Source organism: Solanum stenotomum, chromosome 10 (genome assembly GCF_019186545.1).
Source record: "Solanum stenotomum isolate F172 chromosome 10, ASM1918654v1, whole genome shotgun sequence".
Taxonomy (NCBI): domain Eukaryota; kingdom Viridiplantae; phylum Streptophyta; class Magnoliopsida; order Solanales; family Solanaceae; genus Solanum; species Solanum stenotomum.
Window position 1 is genome coordinate 41,747,610 of NC_064291.1, and position 22,472 is coordinate 41,770,081.

General features: G+C 34.9%; 2 protein-coding genes across 2 annotated transcripts; both read right to left on the bottom strand.

Annotated features, from left to right (window-relative positions):
- Positions 1-16,208: 16,208 nt before the first annotated feature.
- Positions 16,209-19,281, bottom strand: LOC125842985 (uncharacterized). The gene is made up of 5 exons (XM_049522247.1): positions 19,265-19,281; positions 18,215-19,211; positions 17,830-18,137; positions 16,669-17,512; positions 16,209-16,585 (listed from the first exon to the last, which is right to left on the bottom strand). The coding sequence occupies exons 1-5, from the start codon at positions 19,279-19,281 to the stop codon at positions 16,379-16,381; spliced, it is 2,373 nt and encodes a 790-aa protein (XP_049378204.1). The 3' UTR covers positions 16,209-16,378.
- LOC125841741 (uncharacterized) lies at positions 19,274-20,148 on the bottom strand. The gene is made up of 2 exons (XM_049520918.1): positions 19,893-20,148; positions 19,274-19,528 (listed from the first exon to the last, which is right to left on the bottom strand). The coding sequence occupies exons 1-2, from the start codon at positions 20,025-20,027 to the stop codon at positions 19,298-19,300; spliced, it is 366 nt and encodes a 121-aa protein (XP_049376875.1). The 5' UTR covers positions 20,028-20,148; the 3' UTR covers positions 19,274-19,297.
- Between the last annotated feature and the right edge of the window lie 2,324 nt (positions 20,149-22,472).

Here is a 22,472-nt window from a genome sequence, read left to right on the forward strand (position 1 = left end):
TTTTTTCACCCCTACCCTCGACCCCCCCACCCACCCCCTACCACCCAAAAAATTTAAGTTTGTTTATAAAAAAATATTTTCAATTTCAAAAATTCATTTTTTCACCCATACGCCCGACCCCCCACCCACCCACCCCTCTACAAGCCCCCCCACCCACCCACCCACCCCTAAAATAAATTTTAAGTTTGTTTTTAAAAAATATTTTCAACTTCAAAATTTCATTTTTTCACTGGGGGAACAAGTCCGCGTTGCGAACTTGTTTCATGAACCTTACTCGACTTTTTCCTACTTCGCTTTTCAGCCTCAAACCACCTAAATTCGATTATCTTCCTCAAATTCATTTTAAATCATGATGCACAACAGGTATGCTCAAGAAACTAACTCAAAGCAACCCTAAACTCAAAGTAAGGATCTCATAAACTTCTCAATTAGATCTAATTCGCTAACAACATTCGAATTCAAGAATATTTGTCAAGAACATCAATTTTCCAACTCTTCTAGGACAAATCTCACTGAATTAAACATGTTTGGCGCGTGGGTGAATGAATCCAACGCTATGAGAGACTCACATACCTAGTAGGATCAATTCCTTGGTGAATCCATAACCAAAATCGATCGTTCTTGGCGAATCTTGATTTTCCTTTCCTCCTTTCTCTTGCGCTCTTTCTCTAAAAGTCCTAACTCTATTTCTCAAAAGCGTAAACTGAACTAACTCAGTTTGACCCCACTTAATTTACTAAAATGGATTTAAATAAATCGGGTAAGGAAAGGACCAAACTACCCTTCAAAAATTTGGATTGGACATTTCCTAATCCAACAGCCCAACTTCTGAAAGGCATAACTCACTCATACGATATCGAAATCGCGTAAACTTAGCGGCGTTGGAAAGATCATTCCAAGAGCTTTCCAACCATATCTAGAAGTACACCTAACTCATTCTGAGATAGGATTTATGGCCAGATTTGTCACTGTTTCCAAAAAACGATTAATTCAAGTTCTTAGCTTCTTCCTAGCTATTTCAAATTGCGATATGTTACAAACGACCCTCGAGTTATGAAGATCAAGTCCAAATCATCTTGGTTCGAGAAATACGCCACTAATGTCCCTCGAATTATAGAAATCAAGTCCAAATCATCCAAATTCGGAAAATACACTACTAACAACCCTCGAATCATGGATAAATCTTATGAGAGAAGAATCAAGGGAGGAACAAAATTGTACCTGATCTTGGGCGTAATTATATGCCTAGGAGCCAAATAACACCCTTACTTTTAGCCAAGTTTGAGGATAATTTCTTGTGTTATTGTTAGTATTGTTATTTCATTTTGACTAACCAATATGATTAGTGATTATAGGATGGAATATAGAAGAAAAAGATACAAAATTATGGAAGCACAAGAAGTGGACATGAATCTGATCAATGAAAAGCAAACGACAAAGGCTAAAGGGAGAAAATATGAAGGCAAAGTGAAAAGAAATCCAGTGTTATGTATCCTCTCCGTGTCGCGAAGAGGAAATTATTTATTTTCACAATGATGATGCCAAGGCAGAGGACTACATATCCTCTCTGCGTCGTAGAGAGAAGTTTACTTAAAGTTGAATTCACCAGGCCCCTGCGCGTCGCGGGCCTAAGTGCAAATTTTCTGCCGACTCTCCTAAATTATTAATAGACTCTAATTTTATTATGTTAATTATTCTCTTTTTGATTTCTTGGAAAACAACGACTTTAGGAGCTATTTCATCTATTCTTAGGGTTCATTCCTAATCTTTACTCCATTTGATTTCTCTTATGTTTATTTAATATTTCAAGATTAAGAATCGTATTATGAGTAGCTAAATTCCCTAGTTCTAGGGCGATGACTATGGGATGATTGTATTTTATTGACTTTGATGGATTGATTTTAGTTATCATACGGATATCTCTTTTGTTCTTAATTTAGTATTTCGTGACTGACCACCATTGAAATAAATGCATTGTCCAAATTGAACTCGAGAGAGGAATAAGATAATAGAACGTGGGACAAAAGGAGGATGTTCTTCTCTAGATTTAGGATTGATTTGTATCTAGGATAGGGATATACCTAGAAACCTTGTTTGGTTAGTAAACACGATGAAAACATAATGCTCGATAACTGGTTCAGTTTATCTCGGCTCAACGATGTAGTTAAGCTGCCAATTACTATAGGAGATTAGTAAAGATTTAGGATGGAAAAAGATAAAATATATTATATTTTAATAATGTGTAGAGAAACTTTTTAAATACAAGTGAGGACCAACAACAACTCCTATTCTATAGGAGGTGTATTCCTAGTGGACTCTTAATAATGAACGTGGAGTACTAAACCTATAAGCAGTAAATAACTAACTAACAACTACAACTGACTATGCACTATTACAGGGAAGATGCGCCAATCCGCCCCTGTAAGTTGAAGGCGAAATTAATAACCTTAAACTTGGGTAGATGTTTGTGAAAGAGCAGACGAGACAAAGGCTTTGTAAGTGTGTCTACAAGCTGATCCGCAACATGTAGATGTTGAACGCGCACTTGGTTCCTCTGCACTTGACCTATAACAAAGTAAAAATCAAATTCGATGTGCTTCATTCTGCTATACAAGACATGATTTTGACAAAGATATGTGGCACCAACATTATCACAATAGATTAGTGGTCTTTTAGGCAGCTGGACAAATAGTTATGCAAGAAGTTTTTTAACCCAATTGACTTCAGTAAGAGCAGAAGCGATAACACGGTACTCTGCCTCAGTAGAAGAACGAGCTACAGTAAGTTGCTTCTTGGAGGACCAACTAATGGGATTTTGACTCAAGACGTAGAAGTCTAATCATTAATGTCACCTTCCCAATCTGCATCAGAATACATAAACAACCCAGGTGATGTGTTGCTCGTTATCTGTAACTCGTAATTCTTGGAATGTTGGAGATAGCGCAGAAGTCATTTAACAAAATACTAATGTGTTTGTGTAGGAGCATGCATAAATTGAGACAACTTATTGACGACAAAGCTTATGTCTGGTTTGGTAAATGACAAATACTGAAGCTTACCAACAACTTGACGATACAAGGTGGCATCCACAGAAGGTGTACCATTCTTAAGGGATAGAAAAGTAGAGGAACTCATGGGTGTGTGAACAGGTTTACATTCAGACATATTATGGGCAGCGAGAAGATCAGAAACATACTTGGCTTGAGAAAGAATGATTACAGCTTGATTGTGAAGGACCCCAACACCTAAGAAGTAGTGCAGTTGTCCGAGATCTTTGAGAGAGAATTAGGACGAAAGAACCTGAATAGCCTGTTGAATAACATCAGAATTGGAACTAGTAATAATAATGTCATCAACATATACAAGAATGTAAACCAGCGTTCTACTGTGATGACGAATAAAAAGGGAGGAATCAGAGTTGGATTTTTGAAATCCCATTTGGATGAAAAACTGCTTTAACTCAAATACCAAGCGCGAAGAGCCTGCTTCAAGATGTAAATTGCTTTCTTTAGTTTGCACACATAATAAGGAAAATCAGGATGAGCATAACCAGGAGGTTGGCACATATAGACATCTTCATTAAGGTGACCTTGAAAAAATGCATTATTCACGTCCAACTGGTGCAAGGGCCAATTATACTGAACTGCTAGCGATAAAACCAATTGAATAGTAACAGGTTTAACAATTGGGCTGAAGGTAGAGTGATAATCTATACCCGAACATTGAGTAAAAACTTTTGCAACCAACCGAGCTTTATACCTATCCACACTTCCATTTGGTTTGGTTTTGATACGATAAAGTCATTTGCAGTCAACCACATTGTGTGAAGTGGACAGTAGTAGAGCTCTTAGGTCAGATTGGTCATTAAGGCATCAAACTCAAGTTTCATAGCTTCTCTCCAGTGTGTACTCTTTTGGGCTTGTTAATAAATGGTGGGAAGCGATTCAGTAGAGGTAATGGCAAGATAATCAAATACTTTCTTTGGGGTAGTGATGTTATTCTGAGAACGAGTGATAGGGCGATGAACAGTGGGTGGTTGGGTAGATGTGATGGTTGTGGAAGATGATGTATTGATACTAGAAAATGGGTTAGGAGGTGGGTATTGAACCTGGGTTGGGACTGAATCGACATCAGGTAAAAGAGGTGTTGCAGGTGGAATTTGTGCTTGCCAATTTCGGTGTTTATATTGGAGTAGGGGTGAAGATGTATGAGGAGTGGTAATAGAACAATCTGGATCAACAAGGTATTGCACAGAGGAGTCTGAGATACTAGTGGAAAGTGGCACTATCCCAAGAGATGGAGTTGAAGATGGATCCACAGAAGAAGCCTTTTGCAATCGTGTAGCAACCTAGATTGGTCGTGGAATCTCATGATTAATTGATGGCACATGTGCAGGAGTGGAGGCAGGCGATTCAGTTGGCAGAGCATCCCATTGTAAAGTCAAATGTTATTTTTTCCTTAATGGACGAAAACATATCAGAAAAGGGAAATTAATTTTCATAAAAGATAACATCTCGGGAAATGTATATTTTTTTAGACATAAGATCATAACACTAATGATTGTGGTGGACATTAGAATAGCCTAGGTAAACATAAGGAGTAGATCGTGGATCTAATTTGTGTTTCGTATACGGCCTAAGCCATGGGTAACAAAGGCAACCAAATGTTCGAATAACCGTGTAATTGGGAATCTCGCCAAACAACTGTTGGTATGGAGAATCATTACCAAGAGTTGGGGTAGGCAATTTGTTAATCAAGAATGTGGCTTGTTGACAAGCAAAAGACCAAAATATTGGAGACATGGAGGCTTGATGTAAAATGGTTTTGGCAGTTTCAATAGTGTGGCGGTGTCTACTTGCAGCCATGGCTAGTCGTTGTAGTGTATATGGGGGAGATACAAGGTGCTCAATGCCGTTGGCAAGAAGGAATGACTTAAGGCCTGCAAACTCACCACCACCATCAATGTACACCGAGAGGATTTTTGTATGAAACTAGATTTCAATAAGGGGTTTAAATTTGGAAAAAATTGTTTGAACCTCATTTATGTTTTTAATCGTATAAAGTCAAATAAATTTCGTAAACTAATAAACAAAAATTACATAATATAATTTTTTATCAATCGACAAAACTGGTGAGGCCCCTAATGATCACTAAAAATAATTTGCAAAGGATTTGTACTCCATGAAGTATTTTGAGAAAAAGGTAGTCGATGACTTTTATTAGAAGAACAAGAATTGCAATAATCAAACTTTTCTAAATGGGAAACATGAATTGAAAACTTATGTAAGAGCATTTTAAGCACTCTTTTATTTGGATGTCCTAATCGTCTATGCCAAGATTCTCGAGATTCCACCTTAGTTGTTTGGTAGCTCATATTGCATTGGCCTCCTCCAAAGGGCCAATCATAAAGTCCATCTCTATTCTGGCCGCGTGCCAACACTGCCCCCGTGCTCAAATCCTTTACAAGAAAAGAAGACGGAAAAAATTACATGGATGTCAGGTTGTCTTGACAAAATGTAGACACGGATATAAGATTACGTTTAATAGTTGGCCTAGAGGGTATTTGAAAGGTGAAATTTTTTGTTGAAAGCATCTAACTGAATTTTACCAGTGTGAGTGACAGGTATTTTGTTACCGTTACCTATGGTGATTTGCTCAGTTCCTGTAACACCCCGTATCCGAAACAGATCAAAAATGCAGATTTTGAAAAGTTCCAGGTGCAACCCACGGTTGCCTTCCACGGATCGTAGGTCAAACCACGGCCCATGCTGGTGGTCCATGGTTGACCACTGAAACCCCTCCCAAACCCAACTCAGAAAATTTGGCTAAGTCTCGACTCACGAACAGACCCACGATCTGTAGATCAGACCACGATCCGTGGTCTATGTCCATGGATCAAGACCTTCTTTACCCAGCCTCTGACACGAACTACGGTCGACCAGCATGAACCGTCACTCGATCCACAGTCCGTAGGTCTGACCGTAGATAATGGTCAGTAGCCAATTAGCTGAAAATTTTGATGGGTCAACTTCAGATGGTCATAACTTTTAGCACAAAAGGAATTAGGTGCCCCATAACCTATGATATGATAGATAATTGAATTATCTTTCTAACGCCACTGAGTTTGCTAAAATTCGACCTCCGAGTAAAAAGTTATGCTCGTTTTAGTGAATCCCTGTCAGGCAGACTTAATTGACGGACCCAATCTACGGACCGTCGATTGAATGACGGCCCGTCAGTCCAATCCGTCGATCACTCCGACAGCAGTTAAGTCAGGGGTCTTTTGGTCTTTTCCTATTTTGTTTAACCCATTAGATACGTCGTTTAAACCCTAAATCATGAGGTTTTAGTCAATTTAAGCCTAGAAGCATAACTAGAACTTACCTTTGTCAAAATCATTAATCAAAACTTAGAAAATTAGAAGCAAGAGAAGAGAAAAAGGTCAAGAACCCTAGTTCAAGAACGTAGTAAGGTTCCATCAGTTTNTGAAAATTCTGATGGGTCAACTTCAGATGGTCATAACTTTTAGCACAAAAGGAATTAGGTGCCCCATGACCTATGATATGATAGATAATTGAATTATCTTTCTAACGCCACTGGGTTTGCTAAAATTCGACCTTCGAGTAAATAGTTATGCTCGTTTTAGTGAATCCCTGTCAGGCAGACTTAATTGACGGACCCAATCTACGGACCGTCGATTGAATGACGGCCCGTCAGTCCAATCCGTTGATCACTCCGACAGCAGTTAAGTCAGGGGTCTTTTGGTCTTTTCCTATTTTGTTTAACCCATTAGATACGTCGTTTAAACCCTAAATCATGAGGTTTTAGTCAATTTAAGCCTAGAAGCATAACTAGAACTTACCTTAGTCAAAATCATTAATCAAAACTTAGAAAATTAGAAGCAAGAGAAGAGAAAAAGGTCAAGAATCCTAGTTCAAGAACGTAGTAAGGTTCCATCAGTTCTAGCCCCGAAATCGAAAGATTTCTCTGTGGAATTCGTCACCAGGTATGTGGGATTTCACTAGTGGGTTCCTTTTACCCATTAGGTCCCTAGAATTCAGTCAAATTCTTGATTCCATGATTATGCACAGACCTAGGGTTTCTAGAATTACAGCAGATCATCATGAATTAGTTATTTAAATGTTTCAAATCAGATTATCAAGTTATTGCTCAGTTTATCACATGAATTTCAAAACCCTAGCTATGTATTTCTTCAGTTCTTGAATTACACATGCTAGGTCAGATATTTCAGTATTCAGTTTTACATGCTCCAGTTTTATGCCACATTATCAATATATTTCAGCATAAACCCTATTTTGAGTTATAAATCATGAGAAGCTTTTCTTTAAGAACAACACTTGAGTTTTAAACTGAGTTTTTGAGAAAGTTAAGATGAGTTTTGAGAAAGAGCTTCTAAAACATGATTAGTATGACAATTGAGTAGGTCATCAATGTATGAATAGTATGGTATCTAGATATACCATCAATGTTTATGCAGTATGACTTCCCTAGTCATCAATGATCATAGTATAATATGATGTTGAATTGTTTTCTAAAAAGGAGTTTTTAAGTATGAGTATCTACATGTCAGTATTTTGAACTGTTCAGTATTTCAGTCATAATATATCCAGTTATACATGCCTCAGTTTATGAATGCATCATTATCAGATTAATTGTTGCATTCTCAGTTTGCATGTTCAGTTTCGAGCTATCCAGTATTTACAGAAATTCAGTCATAACCAATTAAACACTTAATTCATTGGGAGTAGCATAATACCGAGTTGGACTAGGGTTCAGCATACCCATATAGTCCCAGAACTACGAGCCACGTAGGTGTAAGTCCCCTCTGTGGGCAACATCAGTTTAGTGATTACGTCAGCATGCCTCTATACCTCTGGCAGGGTATATTGGGTCCTCTCGATAGGGCGTATACATCGGACTCCACATTTAGCTCATGTGGTTTTATGTCGGTTATTAGTAGCTCCCACAGTTCAGTCAGACTCTATTGCATTGACCATATTTCAGTACAGTCAGTATTCAGTCTCAACATGTTATAAATTTGGTCATTACATTCAGTTAGCTCAGTATTCGGTATTTTCAGTATCTATATCATGTTCAGATTATATCATTGCTCAGTATGCTTTGTTCAGTTATGTGTTATTTCAGCTTTACTCTATCCTGCATGCTCAGTACCTTTCAAGTACTGACGCATACGTGCGCTACATCTTCTCGTGATGTAGGTTCAGGTTCTCAGCATCCAGATCACGCTTAGATCGATTCCCGATCTTCAGTTCAGCAGAATCAGTTGGTGAGTCCTCATTCTTCGGGGACAATAGTCATGAGTTTCTTTTCAGTATTTTAGTCTTTAGTTTCAGTTTTGCTAGACTTAGCTGGGGCCTGTCCCAGCATTTCTAGTCAGTTTAGAGGCTTATTTCAGACATAGATAGATTCAGCTTAGTATTGAATTATATCTTCCTTGTATTAAACTCATCAATTTTCATATATCTCAGTTATAGTATATGGGTATTCCCCATCTTTTTCATTTTATTTATGATTTAGCTTCCGCATCAGTTTATTTTCTTTAGTATGCTCATGATCATGCCAGCAGGGTTAGCTTGGGATCACTTGTGGTCCTAGGTCCCGTGTCTGTGTCTCGGGGGTAGCTCGGGGCGTGACAGTTTCGGTGTAGTCTTTCGAATTGTCAAGTTGTTATGAGATAGTGGTCACATGATGTGACGCTCCAGAATCAACAATCCAAGGCATAGAAGCATAGTGTGCCTTGGCTTCCAAGTGGTTATGAGAGCAAGAACGACATACATTGGCAGTATGTCCAATATGGCCACATAACTGGCAAACTGGACGATGTGGTTGAGGAGGTATAGGTGTGCGCCAATTTGAATGGGTAGGTGATAAAGGTTATTGTTTGGAACTTTGCGAACGCCATGGTTGGCCTCGCCTATGGTTGCGAGGTGCAGAATTGGCCGGAGACGATCGTTGCGTCATAGCAGCAGTTATGGACGACGTTGTTTAATGAGGCTCTTTATGTTGAAGAAAGAGCTCTCTGTTGAGAAGCTTGTTATACAGTTCTTCATAAGAAATAGGTGCATTGTGTGCTTGGATAGCAGCGGATATTGAATCATACTCAGGTCCTAAACCACTATGTATTTTTACAGCAAGTTCATCATCCTGAATAAGAGCTCCTGCAGTTGTAAGTTCGTCCGCAACATTCCTGATCTCTTGTAAATATGCAGTTATACTGTGAGAGTTTTTTGTAATTGTCGCTAAAGAGTTGTGAAGACTGAAAACTCGTGTATGTGATTTGTTGGCATATAAGTGATGTAGTGCGTCCCACGCTTGCTTGGAGGTGGAAGTGTTTGTGATTGCAGAGGTGATGGTTTAGTCGACTGATGCCATCAAGGCNTTGTAAATATGCAGTTATACTGGGAGAGTTTTTTGTAATTGTCGCTAAGGAGTTGTGAAGACTGAAAACTCGTGTATGTGATTTGTTGGCATACAAGTGATGTAGTGCGTCCCACGCTTGCTTGGAGGTGGAAGTGTTTGTGATTGCAGAGGTGATGGTTTAGTCGACTGATGCCATCAAGGCATTGCGAATCAACTGATCATGTCGAAACTAGATTTTGTACGTAAGGTTGGGTACCTCTAAAGCATTCTCGAGGACATTCTTGGACGGCGTTGTCATGGTTCCATCTGGATAACCGTAAAGGTCGTGACCTAACATGAGAGATTAAACCTAAGCCTTCCAAATAACAAAATTGCTTGGACCCAGAAGCTTTATGGGTAGTGTTATCAACAGCAATGACAAAAATGCTTGGAATCACCATGATAGATGAACGAGAAAAAAAATATTAAAGAGATGAACAGATTTATCAATACTCGTTGGAGTTTAGAAGAGCTCTGATACCATAAAGATTCAGAATGAAAAAAGATGAAATCTATTATATTTTAATAATGTGGAGAGAAACTTTTTAAATACAAGTGAAGACCAACAACAACTCCTATTCTATAGGAGGTGTATTCCTAGTGGACTCTTAATAATGAACGTGGAGTACTAAACCTATAAGCAGTAAATAACTAACTAACAACTACAATTAACTATGCACTATTACAAGGAAGATGCACCAATAATTAGAGGTTGAGAGACCATGATCATACAATTGACCACATAATCAGTGATTTGATAATTGATTGACATCCATTAAAGAAGATAATATGCATGAATCCATAGAAGTTACAGCCCTGGAATTTCTCAAGTCATTGTTTTGACTCCAAGTTGACATTGAATCGTAGTACTTTACTTCAATATTTAGTTAATTGATCATTTAACATAATACATCACTTTTTCTGAAAACACTTGCGTTAAGTTCTAGTTATTTGAAGAATTAACTATGAGCTAATGATAAGTCTTTGTGGGTACGATACCACGATCACGTACACTTGCGTGTGTGTTTGGGCACAACAGTACCCGCAATATTTATCAATAACATTATGTTTCTTCATATTTTATTTGTGATTGTAATTTATTTTCTGTCATTTTAAAATTTGTTGCTAACAATAACATAATCGTCTATTGTTTTAAAATAATTTCTCTCATATATACAAACTAGTTATGGACACGTGCGTTGCGCACATGTGTCCCATGTTAATCCATATTGACTCATTCAAATATTATATATTCATGAGTTGTTATCGATAGGTTGTTTATGTAAACCTAAAAAATTTAACTTGTTAAGTTAACTTAGGCTTGCACAATATTTAGAGAGTTTATTGTTTGTATTTTTAAGAACAAATATGTGGTATAGATGCAACAAATATTATGATATATTTATATCTAATATAATATTTATTGCGATTATGATTATATTTAATTTTGTCTTTCACAACATTATAATATTAGTATTTAATAGAATGATTATTGCGTTTGAAGGCCCTCAATATAATGATGGATTGTTAGAAATTTGATATTAAAGAATGATATACATGTGCATATAAGAATAAACTCTTCTTTATCTATAGCAAATTTATAAGTGGTTTAGACATTTAAAATGTGATTTCTCGTATACTCAGATATAAGATAATTCCACATTATTTTAAATTGTCACCCCCTTCTTCACTTCACAAAAATTAAAATCATTAATGAGTGACACCCCTTCAATATTTATGATGTCATGACGATCCAATATTTAAAAGAGGTAAAATTTATTTATAACTCTCATCTCAGGTTGCAGATTTCTTAATTTAGAAAATTATAGTTAAATGATGAATTTTAAGAAACTGTTAGATTAGTTTAATTTTTAATTATATTTCTATTTTATAAAGCTTGTATTGAACTACTGATAGATGTTAAAATTGAAACATGATTATCATGTTATATTTTGTAAGAACTATATTTAATCAGATAAAATAGTTTAAAAAATTCTTTAATGAGATATTAAGAATAGTAGAAAATTTCAAATTGCACTTGAAAAATTCCTTTCTCAATCATGAATCCGAACTTACTACTTGAATCACGAAAGGCAATTTTCTTATTGCCTATTCAATAATTGATTCCTCACATAGAAACTAAAACACATTATAAATTGTGAAGTCTACAAGCTAATAATTTTCTTTAAAATGAAAATTGCCAAACCAACAATAATATAACATGCAACCAAAGCTAAACAAAATTAATTAACATTGCATTAAACGGTTGGCTATATGTGATTTACACTCCTAGCGGTATATTGTGTTAACTGTTGAGTATATATATTAGATCAAAACATCTTCAATTACAAATTTAGATTGCAATTTCTTAATAATTCTCTTTTGATCTCATGACGTGTTAAAAACAACAGGAAAAAATATGATATTTAATATGATAACAAGGAATTTTTTTAAAATAATAATAATTATACATAAAAAATAAAAAATAACTTATCTAAAGCATGAATATAATACTAAAATTAAAATGTTTTTAGTTGCAACTTAGATTTTTACATGAATAAAGTTATTTTTATTGGTAGGTCATGCAACAACCATTGTTTTATATATATAGGCCAAACACATACACAGCCCCTCAAACTTGGCCCCATTTTTCATTTTGGCACTCCAACTTAGCCTTGTTCCATTTTAACCCTTGAACTCCATTTTTTCTGTTCCATTTTAACACAAAATACTATTTTTATGATTCTTTATTTTATATATATTCTTCAAATGAAACTTCTTATTTTAAATCGACACGTGTCAATTAATTTTAGTTAAAAAAATTTAAAAAATAGACGTGTGCCTGTTAATTTTCATAAAAAAATTAAACATTCGCAAACGAATATAAAAATTTTCAAATAATAATATTATTTTTTGAGGTTTCTCTGTATTTTTGCATGAAAATAAATTGACGAAAGTTCTTTGATTTTCTTTCTTAAACATTCAATTAAATTAAATAACACTACTTATTTATTTTTTCTTATCATCTAGGCTATCTAAATTTAACGCAAATACTCACTTTTAATTTTTAATATAAATCAATACGAATAAAAAAACTCATCTTCAATACGAGTAAAAAAAGACTCTTGTTCATTGCTAATAACACTACTAAAAAATGTTACCAACACAATTTCGTCGGTTATTTTTCACACAAAAATACATAACACTCTTAAAAAGAAATTATTATTTTTTAAAAAGAATTATTTTTTGTTAATTTTTAATTTTTTTAACTAAAATTAACTGACACGTGTCGATTTAAAATAAGAAGTTGCATTTGAAGAATATATATAAAATAAACAAATCATAAAAATAGTATTTCGTGTTAAAATGGAACAGAAAAAATGGAGTTCAAGGGTTAAAATGGAACAAGGCTAAGTTGGAGTGCCAAAATGAAAAATTGGGCCAAGTTTGAGGGGCTGTGTATGTGTTTGGCCATATATATATATAATCTAGATGTTCAAAGCTTTAAGTACGAAGAAATCACCGGCTTTAGGTCCCAAACAAAGCATTTTCGTACAATAATATCTAATGTCAACATAATATTAAAATAAATTATCATAATGAACAAACCGTTACAATAGAATTCATTCAAGGATTTGAAATATCAGATCTGATAAAAAAAAAAAGGAAATAACAAATATAGGAATAATGTAATTTCATAGAAAATGATCATGGTTATCAATAAAGTTGCTTAAAGTCCACCTTGTTCTTTTAAAGATTGATTTCAACCTCCGGGAAGATTTCAACATCCCTTCTCTCGTTGTAAACTCCATTAGAAGATCTAACAATTTGTACACATTTCCTTTCTGTAAACAACAAACGAATATAAGGAGAATTAGTGATTAGTGTTATGAACTGAAGTTAAAAGTGATATTAATACTAAAGGATAAAAACAATAGAAATATAGACAATTTTTTTTTTATTTCTTCCAAAGTGTACCTAAGTCTCTTCAAAGTGTATAGATTGTTGTGTCAAATACCACAATTTATAGGACATCATTGAGTAAAATCAAAAGGTATCATAATCATGCCATTAATTTCTTGAGAGTGTGGGAAGATTATGAAGGTGTGGATTAATGATGAGATAGTGGAGGTGTGGTATTAATACACATTATGGAAAAAATTACACCTAAAACTGATCAGATAGAGAAACGAAAAGTTTCTCTAATAGTTTTTCGTAACTTTATAATTAATTATTTTTACAACTCTTCATTCTCCTACTTTATTTTAACAATAAGTGAATCAACTTAGCAATTTAGGCATATTTATTATTTAATTAATTAGATATTTTATAATATTTTAATTTACTATAGCTAGGGATAAAAGGGTAATTTAACTTTGCAACTTGAGGCTTCCACTTTGAAGAATATATGATGATAAGAGAAACACAATCACTATATAGGTCAATTTGAAAATGCTTGCAATAAAGGGCATATAGCAAGTCAACTTAGGGATCTCTTCTTACCGTAGGTAATTAATCATGTGATCATACCAACTTGACAAATTAAATAGATTCTTCGACTTGTCGTGGGCATTGAGCTCAAAATTTACCACCAAACAATAATGAATCATTAAAAAATAAATATAAATAGGGCATAATTGTCTACTGTTTTAAGTTTTTTATTTGTCATATACAAATTATATATAAAAGCCCAGTCACTATAAAAATAAAAAACAAAAAGTCAACTAAGGGACCTTTTCTCACGATAGCTAACGTGACACCAACTTGACAAGTTCAATAAATTCTTCAAACTTGCCTCTGACATCTTAGAATATAAGAAATGCACAAGTGAGGTTTCATAAATTAACTTGAAAAGAAAAGTCTGCTCATGATAACTAATCTGACATCTACTTGATATATAAGTTCAATAAACTCTTCAACTTGCCTCTGATATCTAAGAAAATAAGAATGTAAGTGAGGTTAACGTTAAGGATGAGTGACTTTCTTGTTAAAAATAATTTTTCATCGTAGAGCAACTTTTAAGTAATGGACTCATAAGTACAAATGACAGAATTTGAATTCAATTCACCTGAAATGTCATTCGTGCAACTTGTTTCCCTATACAATGTTCTTCAAAACTTTTGACCAACTAAATTCATTATGAAAAGATTGAAACAAAATATGTGTTTCTCCGTACCAAATACTCCCTTAATCTAGAAAAATAGAGTTAAAAAAAGAAGAAATTATTACCAAATGAACTCTTGGAACCAGTCATAGTGCAAAAGAAAAACAAACAAAATGAAGTCACATAATTTGCGGAATTGTCATCTGGCTTGCTTGAATGAATTTGTTTATTCGTGATCAGTGTTGCGCAACTTGGATTAACATCAACAAATACAGCCTCCCATTCTTTTTTGTTTTTTTCGCAAGTTGTGAAAAGAATCAGAGCATGAAAAATGTAATCTTCTATAAATTGGTTCGATGATAAATTTCAGAAATATTCCTCTTATCCATACTCACTTCAATAGTTGAAAAGAAGAGCTCATCCACTCCAGCATATATATATATATATATATATATATATATGGAAGCTGCAGCTATATCAGTTGTGCTATGGTGTTGTGGTACGCCTTTGGCTTGGGCATGGAATGGGGTGAAAAAACAATGTCTTTGCTGTATAAAATATAAAGAAAATGCAGAGGCATTTGAGAGTGAAGCCACAGAATTCCTAGAAAAAGTTCAACGTCTTGAAGACGCCGCCCAAACAAGTGGAAGCCGCAGCATAAAGGAAAAGCTTCAGAAATAGCTTGATAAAGCCAAAGATGTCAAGAATGAGGTGAATCTTCTAACAACCAACATGAAGAATCCAAGAAGTGGTTGCATCTCCAAATATAAGCTTAGTAAAAGAATTTATAAGCTGAGAAAACCTATGACGCAGCTGCTAGAAGATCCGGAATTCATTTCAGCAGTATCTCCGCAACCACAAGCAACTAAGCTGCCCTCTTGTGTTGAACGGCCTGAAGATTTTATTTATTTCACCTCAAGAATGCCAACCATGGATGAGATCATGAACGCCCTGAACAATGAGGGGCGTAGGATTGTACGGGTATATGGAATGGGAGGTGTGGGTAAAACCTACATGGTAAAAACATTGGCAAGTCGAGCTTTGAAGGAAAAAAATTCAATCACGTGGTGGATTCAGTCGTTTCGCAAACTGTTGATTTGAGGAAAATTCAAGGGGACATTGCTCTTGGCTTGAAGGGGAATGTTACCTCCATTGAAGTGCAAGATCGTGCAGATGAAGAGTTAATATCTTAAAAGATCACTGAACTATGAGAAATTATCTTGTAAAGTCACTAAACTTTGTTTTGTATCACTAAAATCACTCAACTTTACACTTTTATCTTCTAAAATCATTAAACTATATTTGTCACCAAAATAAATCTGACATGGCAAAATAAATTATTTTTTATGCCATGTCATCGTGGACCCCACAAATAAATAAAATTATAAAATTAATTTATTTTAATGTCATGTAATCATGGACCCCACAAATAAACAAAATTATAAAATTTATTCATTTTTATGTGTTCCCCTCTTAAATCCTGTTTTTGCAATAAAATCCGTAACTCTTTTTTTTTTTTTTGGACTATTTCAATCAAAATTTCTTTCTTATCACCAACATTTTAAAAATTATAATCAACGTTGGAAATAAATGTTAAATTCAATGGCACATACTATATTGCCTCCCGTGTCCACCATGTGACATAATCATACTTGTACATCAATTCCAATATAAATAAGCAAAACACAAGTAACATTAGAGCATTTCTAAAAAATATATTACATACTAGGCTGATATGAGCACCATTGTTAGCAAACAAAAAAAAGAACGACAACAATATATAGTGTTGTAATAGGTGTCTCACATAACCACAAAAAATTACAAAGATAATTTCTATACTTTGCTATGATTTCCAATCTTCTTCTTCTTCTTCTGAACTTCAACAATGTACTCCTTCATGACTTTTCTCTTAAAGAGTCTGCCTCTCTTAGAAGTATGAGATAGTCTAGTAGTTTCGATGCCTTTAATTGCAACTTCATCAACACCTTGAGCAGCCACTACATCAGTTTGAACAACTGTTACCTGTTCTTCAATTGGTGCCTTGTGAACAAAAAGAAAAAAAAGAACTAAAGATAATGGTAGAGAAAGCATTCAAATTGTATTAACTTTAAAACAATGATTACCTGAGTTATGGTCGACTGATATGCCAAATTCAATCCTTGGTGATTATTATTCCACATCTCCGGGCTATACATATTTAAATAATCCCTGTCATTTGAAGCTTCTTCAGCTGGACTTATAGCCTCCAAATAATGGCTTGAAGATGATTCTCCGGCTTTGACAAATTTATAATGTCCTCTTGCATTATGTCCATACTTTTTGCAAATCGAACACATAACCTGCGTAGAACCTTTTTTGGATAACTTTTGAGGTCGCCTTTTTTCAGACTTCTGCTCAGCTCTTTTTTCAGCTTTTCCTACAGCTTCAGCCTTCTTTTTCTTCTCTAATTCTTCAGGCTCTTTTTTCCTTGATTTGGGCTTTCTTCCTCGCTTTTTCTTCACAATTTTAGGTGGTATTACCTCTCCACAATCCACAACCTCAGGCCAGTGATCTTCTGGATTTGTTGGATTTATGTAATGTGAATATACATTCTTGAAAGTTTCAATTGTGTAGAATGTATCCACATAATCCTCCACTCTTTCACTATTTCCAATAATACATGCATATGCATGAGGACATGGTAGTCCAGTAAGTTCCCATCTTCTACATGTACAACTCTTTGCCTTCATGTCAACAATATTAACTCCACCAGGACCATCTATCGAGACTCTTGGTCCCCCTGAATAATCAGTTTTAAACCAAATTGCTTTCTTGCTAATCTTGTTCAATTTTTTCACAATTTTTGGGCAAATTGAACTATCAGACTTTGCAATCCACTCTCTTTTCTTGTACATTCTTTTCATCAACTTGTTTTTTATCATTTCTAGCATTGTAATAATAGCTTTATCTCTAGCATCAAGTATATACCTAAAATAAGTGCTACATTAGTAATACATATTGTAAACTAATAACTACAACAACTAGATACTCAGTGTAATCTCACAAGTAAGATCTAAGAGATAAAGTGTGCATAGACCTTACTCCAACTTAACATACACCAGTCGATAAAGGTGATCAACATAATCACAAATAACAGAAAACAACACCATCCTAACAAGAAACTTATCAGTCGATAATTCCAAAGACAACCTCAGCCTGACAATATAACTTATGCAATTCCCTAAAGGCATAAATAACATCGTGATGACTAAAAAATAAGTGGATAAAAGTATTTAATTAATTACCTGTTAAAGCTTTCACACAAGTTGTTGAGTAACATATCACATTTTGTATTTGTTCTAAACAATGCTCTAGTCCAACTTTGAAATGGCCTTTCTGGGTTATTGAACCACTCTCTTGCCGCTTTGTCCTCTTGATCAAGTGCTTCAATGCATTTTTGGAAGATCACCTTATTGCTTGCCCTAGCAGCATTCCATACCAAATCCTTCAAAGCTTTGCCTTTATGTTTTTGCTTGAAGTTCTGATACATGTGTCTAACACAATTTCTATGTTCAGCTTCCGGAAACAAATCTTTTACAGCTCCAATCAGACCCTACATAAGAAACAAAGTAGTAACATATGTATGTTAAACAGAAAAAAGAACAAAAAATATAAGAGATTTTTACTCACTTTTTGCCTGTCAGACATAAAGGCAATGTGGTGACTATTTCTGATGTCTAAATCATATCCAAGATTGTCAATAAACCAGCTCCATGTTTCTTTACTCTTTGTTTCAGTTATCACAGCATAAGCAACTGGAAATATACAATCATTTGGATCTATTGCCACGGCAGATAATAAATTTCCTCCGTATGTGCCTTTTAGCCAACAACCATCTAGGCTAATTAATGGCCTACAACCCGATTTAAAAGCTTCCTTAAGTGCTCCCAGACACACATAAAATCCCAAGAATTTTCCCCCATCTCTCCAAATTACAACGTTAGATCCAGGATTAGATCTCAATAATTCAGCTCTATACGATAGTAACTTGCCATACTGAAGACCCTCATCACCATAAATCCATTTTAATGCTTGACTTTTAGCCCTCCAAGCCTTCAAATTTTCTATAGTATAATCAAAGTCCTTCCTTACTATTTCAACAATACCACTTATGTTCCAACCTGGATCAGCTTTAAAAATATTCAAATACTTTCTAGCAATGTACTTAGGAGATAAGTGGAAATTATCAAACACCTTAGCACCTTTATGTTTTAGATAAAGTGACTTGATTTGAACAGTTGGATCGCGCTTATTCACTTTACTAGCATTAATTCTAAAGGGGCAGCCATCAACCTTACAAATACAAACCACCCTTTGTTGATCATTGGGCTTAAAACGTAACTGCCTTCTTTTTCTAATACCCAATTCCCTACAAGCTTCTTTTAATTGCTTGAAATTCTTAAACTTCATCCCTAATGCAAATCTAGGCAAATTCTTGTTTTTACCTTCATCATACTCTTCATAGATATTATTTTTCTGACCATTGTTTTCTCCTTTATCAAATTGAACATCTTCATCAGGCAATTCATCTGAATATGCATAATCAGATTCAACATCAGTATTTTGTAGAGGTACTAAAATTCTAGAGCTAACTGGCACATTGACACTTGCATTTTTGGGTCTTCCTCTAACCTTTTTGACTTGTTGATCATCAATAAGAACATGTTGATCATCAATAACATCCCGAAAATCGTCATCTTCATCGGACAAATTCTAGTCTGGATCACTAAACTCCTCATCCACTTCATTAGTTACATCACCTCTAATACCTTGTAAAACAACTTTAGTTGAATTTCCCTTAATTAAAACATTTTTGTCCACACCATTATCCTCCCTATTATCAACTATTGTATCTTCAATGCCGATATCGCTAACAACTTCCAAATAGTTTGAAAAATGTAGTTCTAAAGCCTTTGAAGTTTCAGGAAAACATGAACCAGAACTCTGAAATAAAAAAGATAGAAAAAATACTTAGCATTAAATATTTGCTTTATACTAATAATAGTATAATCATAAAAAATAAACAAGTCACTCTTACAAACAAATAAATATTAATCCATAAGAATAATTTATAACCTGAATGAAAGAAACCCCATATAGGCTAATGCCTAAATTTTTAATTTTAGAGCACTACAATGGAGACTAAGGTTACAAAGACATTAGATAATCACATCCTCGTACACGAAATCAACAATGAGCTAACCTCCTCTAAATACAGGGGAAAAAAAATTAGAATACAAAAAGCCCTAAACCCATTTCGAGATTCTACAATAAAAGGACAATATAGTTAAAAATTTATATTTTTTACCTCGTTTTGAAGTAGGATTCGTTTACCAAGCACGTAGTGGTCCCTTTCGTCGGCATTAGAGGCTTGTGGGTGCGGGGGGGACCATTCTTTTACAGATTTCATCATATTATTCCTCGAAGAAATGAAGGAATCCATCGTTTATGAAAAATTTCAGCATCAATAACCTTAAAATAGACTTTACAGTGCCTCTTTGTAGATGAGAATTTTGGGAGAAATAGAGAAAGAAGTAGAAGAAGGAAGCGGGAGATTTGGGGAGATTTGGGCAGAAATAGGTTTTACTATTTTAGAAGAAGACAACTTATGGGTGGGTATGTATATTGATAAATTAATTTTATAATTTTATTTATTAGTGGGGTCCACGATGGTATGAGATAAAAAATAATTTATTTTGCCATGTCAGATTTATTTTGGTGACTAATATGGTTTAATGATTTTAGAAGATAAAAGTGTAAAGTTGAGTGATTTTAGTGATACAAAATAAAGTTTAGTGATTTTACAAGATAATATCTCATAGTTCAGTGACTTTTTAAGATATTAACTCTGCAGATGAACTTAGGAACATTTTGAATGACCATGGTAACATCCTGTTGATCTTGGATGACTTGTGGGAGACAATAAACCTATCAACCATTGGGATACCACAATATTGACCTTCCAAGAGATATTGACCTTGGGTAGCTTGACAATCTTGAAAGTAGATATCAAGAATGTTTGTTGCCTACCTCCTTATAGTGTTGCTCCTAATTGGGAGAAATTTGATATATGTGTGAGTGATTCAAAAGAATGCAGGTTGGCCAACGCAGCACAACGGGCCTCATTTACTAGAGGGTTAACCACTGGCGTGAATAGGCAGGCAGTATCACACAAAGCAGAGAAGTTGAGCTACCAATTTTGTGGGAATTTGAGCAATATTCTACAAGAATACCTCTATGGAAATTTTGATGAAGTGAAATCTCTTTATATAGACCAGTGTGCTGACATTGCCCAATTGATAAAGTTGGGAAATGGATTACCAAATCAGCCAGTGTTCCCTAAACTGGAGAAGCTGAATATTCACCACATGCAAAAAACAGAAGGTATCTGTGCCGAGGAGTTACCACCTGGATCCTTACAACAAGTCAAGATGGTGGAGGTCTCAGAGTATCCTAAACTGAAAGATTCACTCCTTCCTCCTAATTTAATTCAAAGAATGTCAAATCTTGAAGAGGTTAAGGTAACAGGAACCTCAGTCAAGGTTGTGTTCGGATTTGACGGCATCACAGTCCAAGGTGGACAATTAAGGAAGTTGAAGAGATTGACATTGCACAATCTCTCCCAACTAACTAGCCTAAGGAAGGGTCCTAGTGAACTAGTGATGTTCCACTAGCTAGAAGTTGTTAAAGTGTCAAAATGTGAAAACCTCAAGTATATCTTCCCTTACGCCGTTTGTGATTAGCTTTGTCATCTACAAGTATTATGGTTAGAGGATTGCAATGGTTTGGAGAAAGTGATAGGTGGCCAGACAGAAGAAAATGGAGTTGCTGAAGCACCACAACGCATAACACTCCCAAGACTAACTACTTTGACGCTTCAACTTCTACCACACCTCACTGATTTCTACACTCAAGAAGCATATTTACATTGCCCTGAATTGCGAGGACTTCATAAACAGGACTGTGAAAGATTGAGAACTAACCTCTCTGATTACCATAGTGATGAGGAAATCCAAGAAAAGAGCAGTTGAATCGTCTAGCGATTTTCATACTTTAATATAATTTGGTGTACTGATTTTTTTATTTTTTCTGGGTATATATAGCCCCCTTATATTAAAGTTAGTGTGCTTTACTCATATTTTTCTCTTCCAACAGAGTTTGGGAATATGAAATCTATGTTGCAACTATATATTAAACAAAAGGATCATTTTGTCCTGATGATCGACAAGCATGAATACTACCTTACATCTTTTGCCTACATCGTTTCCTATATATCCAGTAGATGTTTAGACTGAAAGATCAATTTTCAATTTGAACGGAATAAAATTTTGTTGTCACTTATAATATGAAAGAATAAGGTTCTTTCAATATCTAACAAGAAGGAAATTGCGAACTTTTAGGTGGAAAATTCCTCGCTTTTGGTAATTAGGGTCGACTTTGGCAAGACTCTGTAGTGGCGAGATCAGTGGAAAACAAGGGCTCGTGTCCCAGTGGCGTGGCCAAATGGACAAAAAGGACGGATATGATCGCACAATGTCCTGATCATTACATCGTTGTCTATGAATAAAGATTCGAGAATACTANTTCTTCCTTTATGAGTATTACAGTGGGAGCTAAATATAGCACTTAGAGTAGCCACGTGTCTTAACATGAGAGGAGAATGCAAATACAATGACAACTGTATAGTATAATGGATAAGAACAAACAAAACTATGTCGTTTTATGAAATAGAAACAACTACTAATCTACTATCTCTAATATTCTCCCTGCTTGTCTGATGTTGAAGATTTATGTTCTGTTTCATCCTCGATGTTGTGAATACGAGGAGATAGTTTCTGCGGAAGCACTCCTAATCGATTTCGGAACAAGATGAACTTATCTCCTGTTA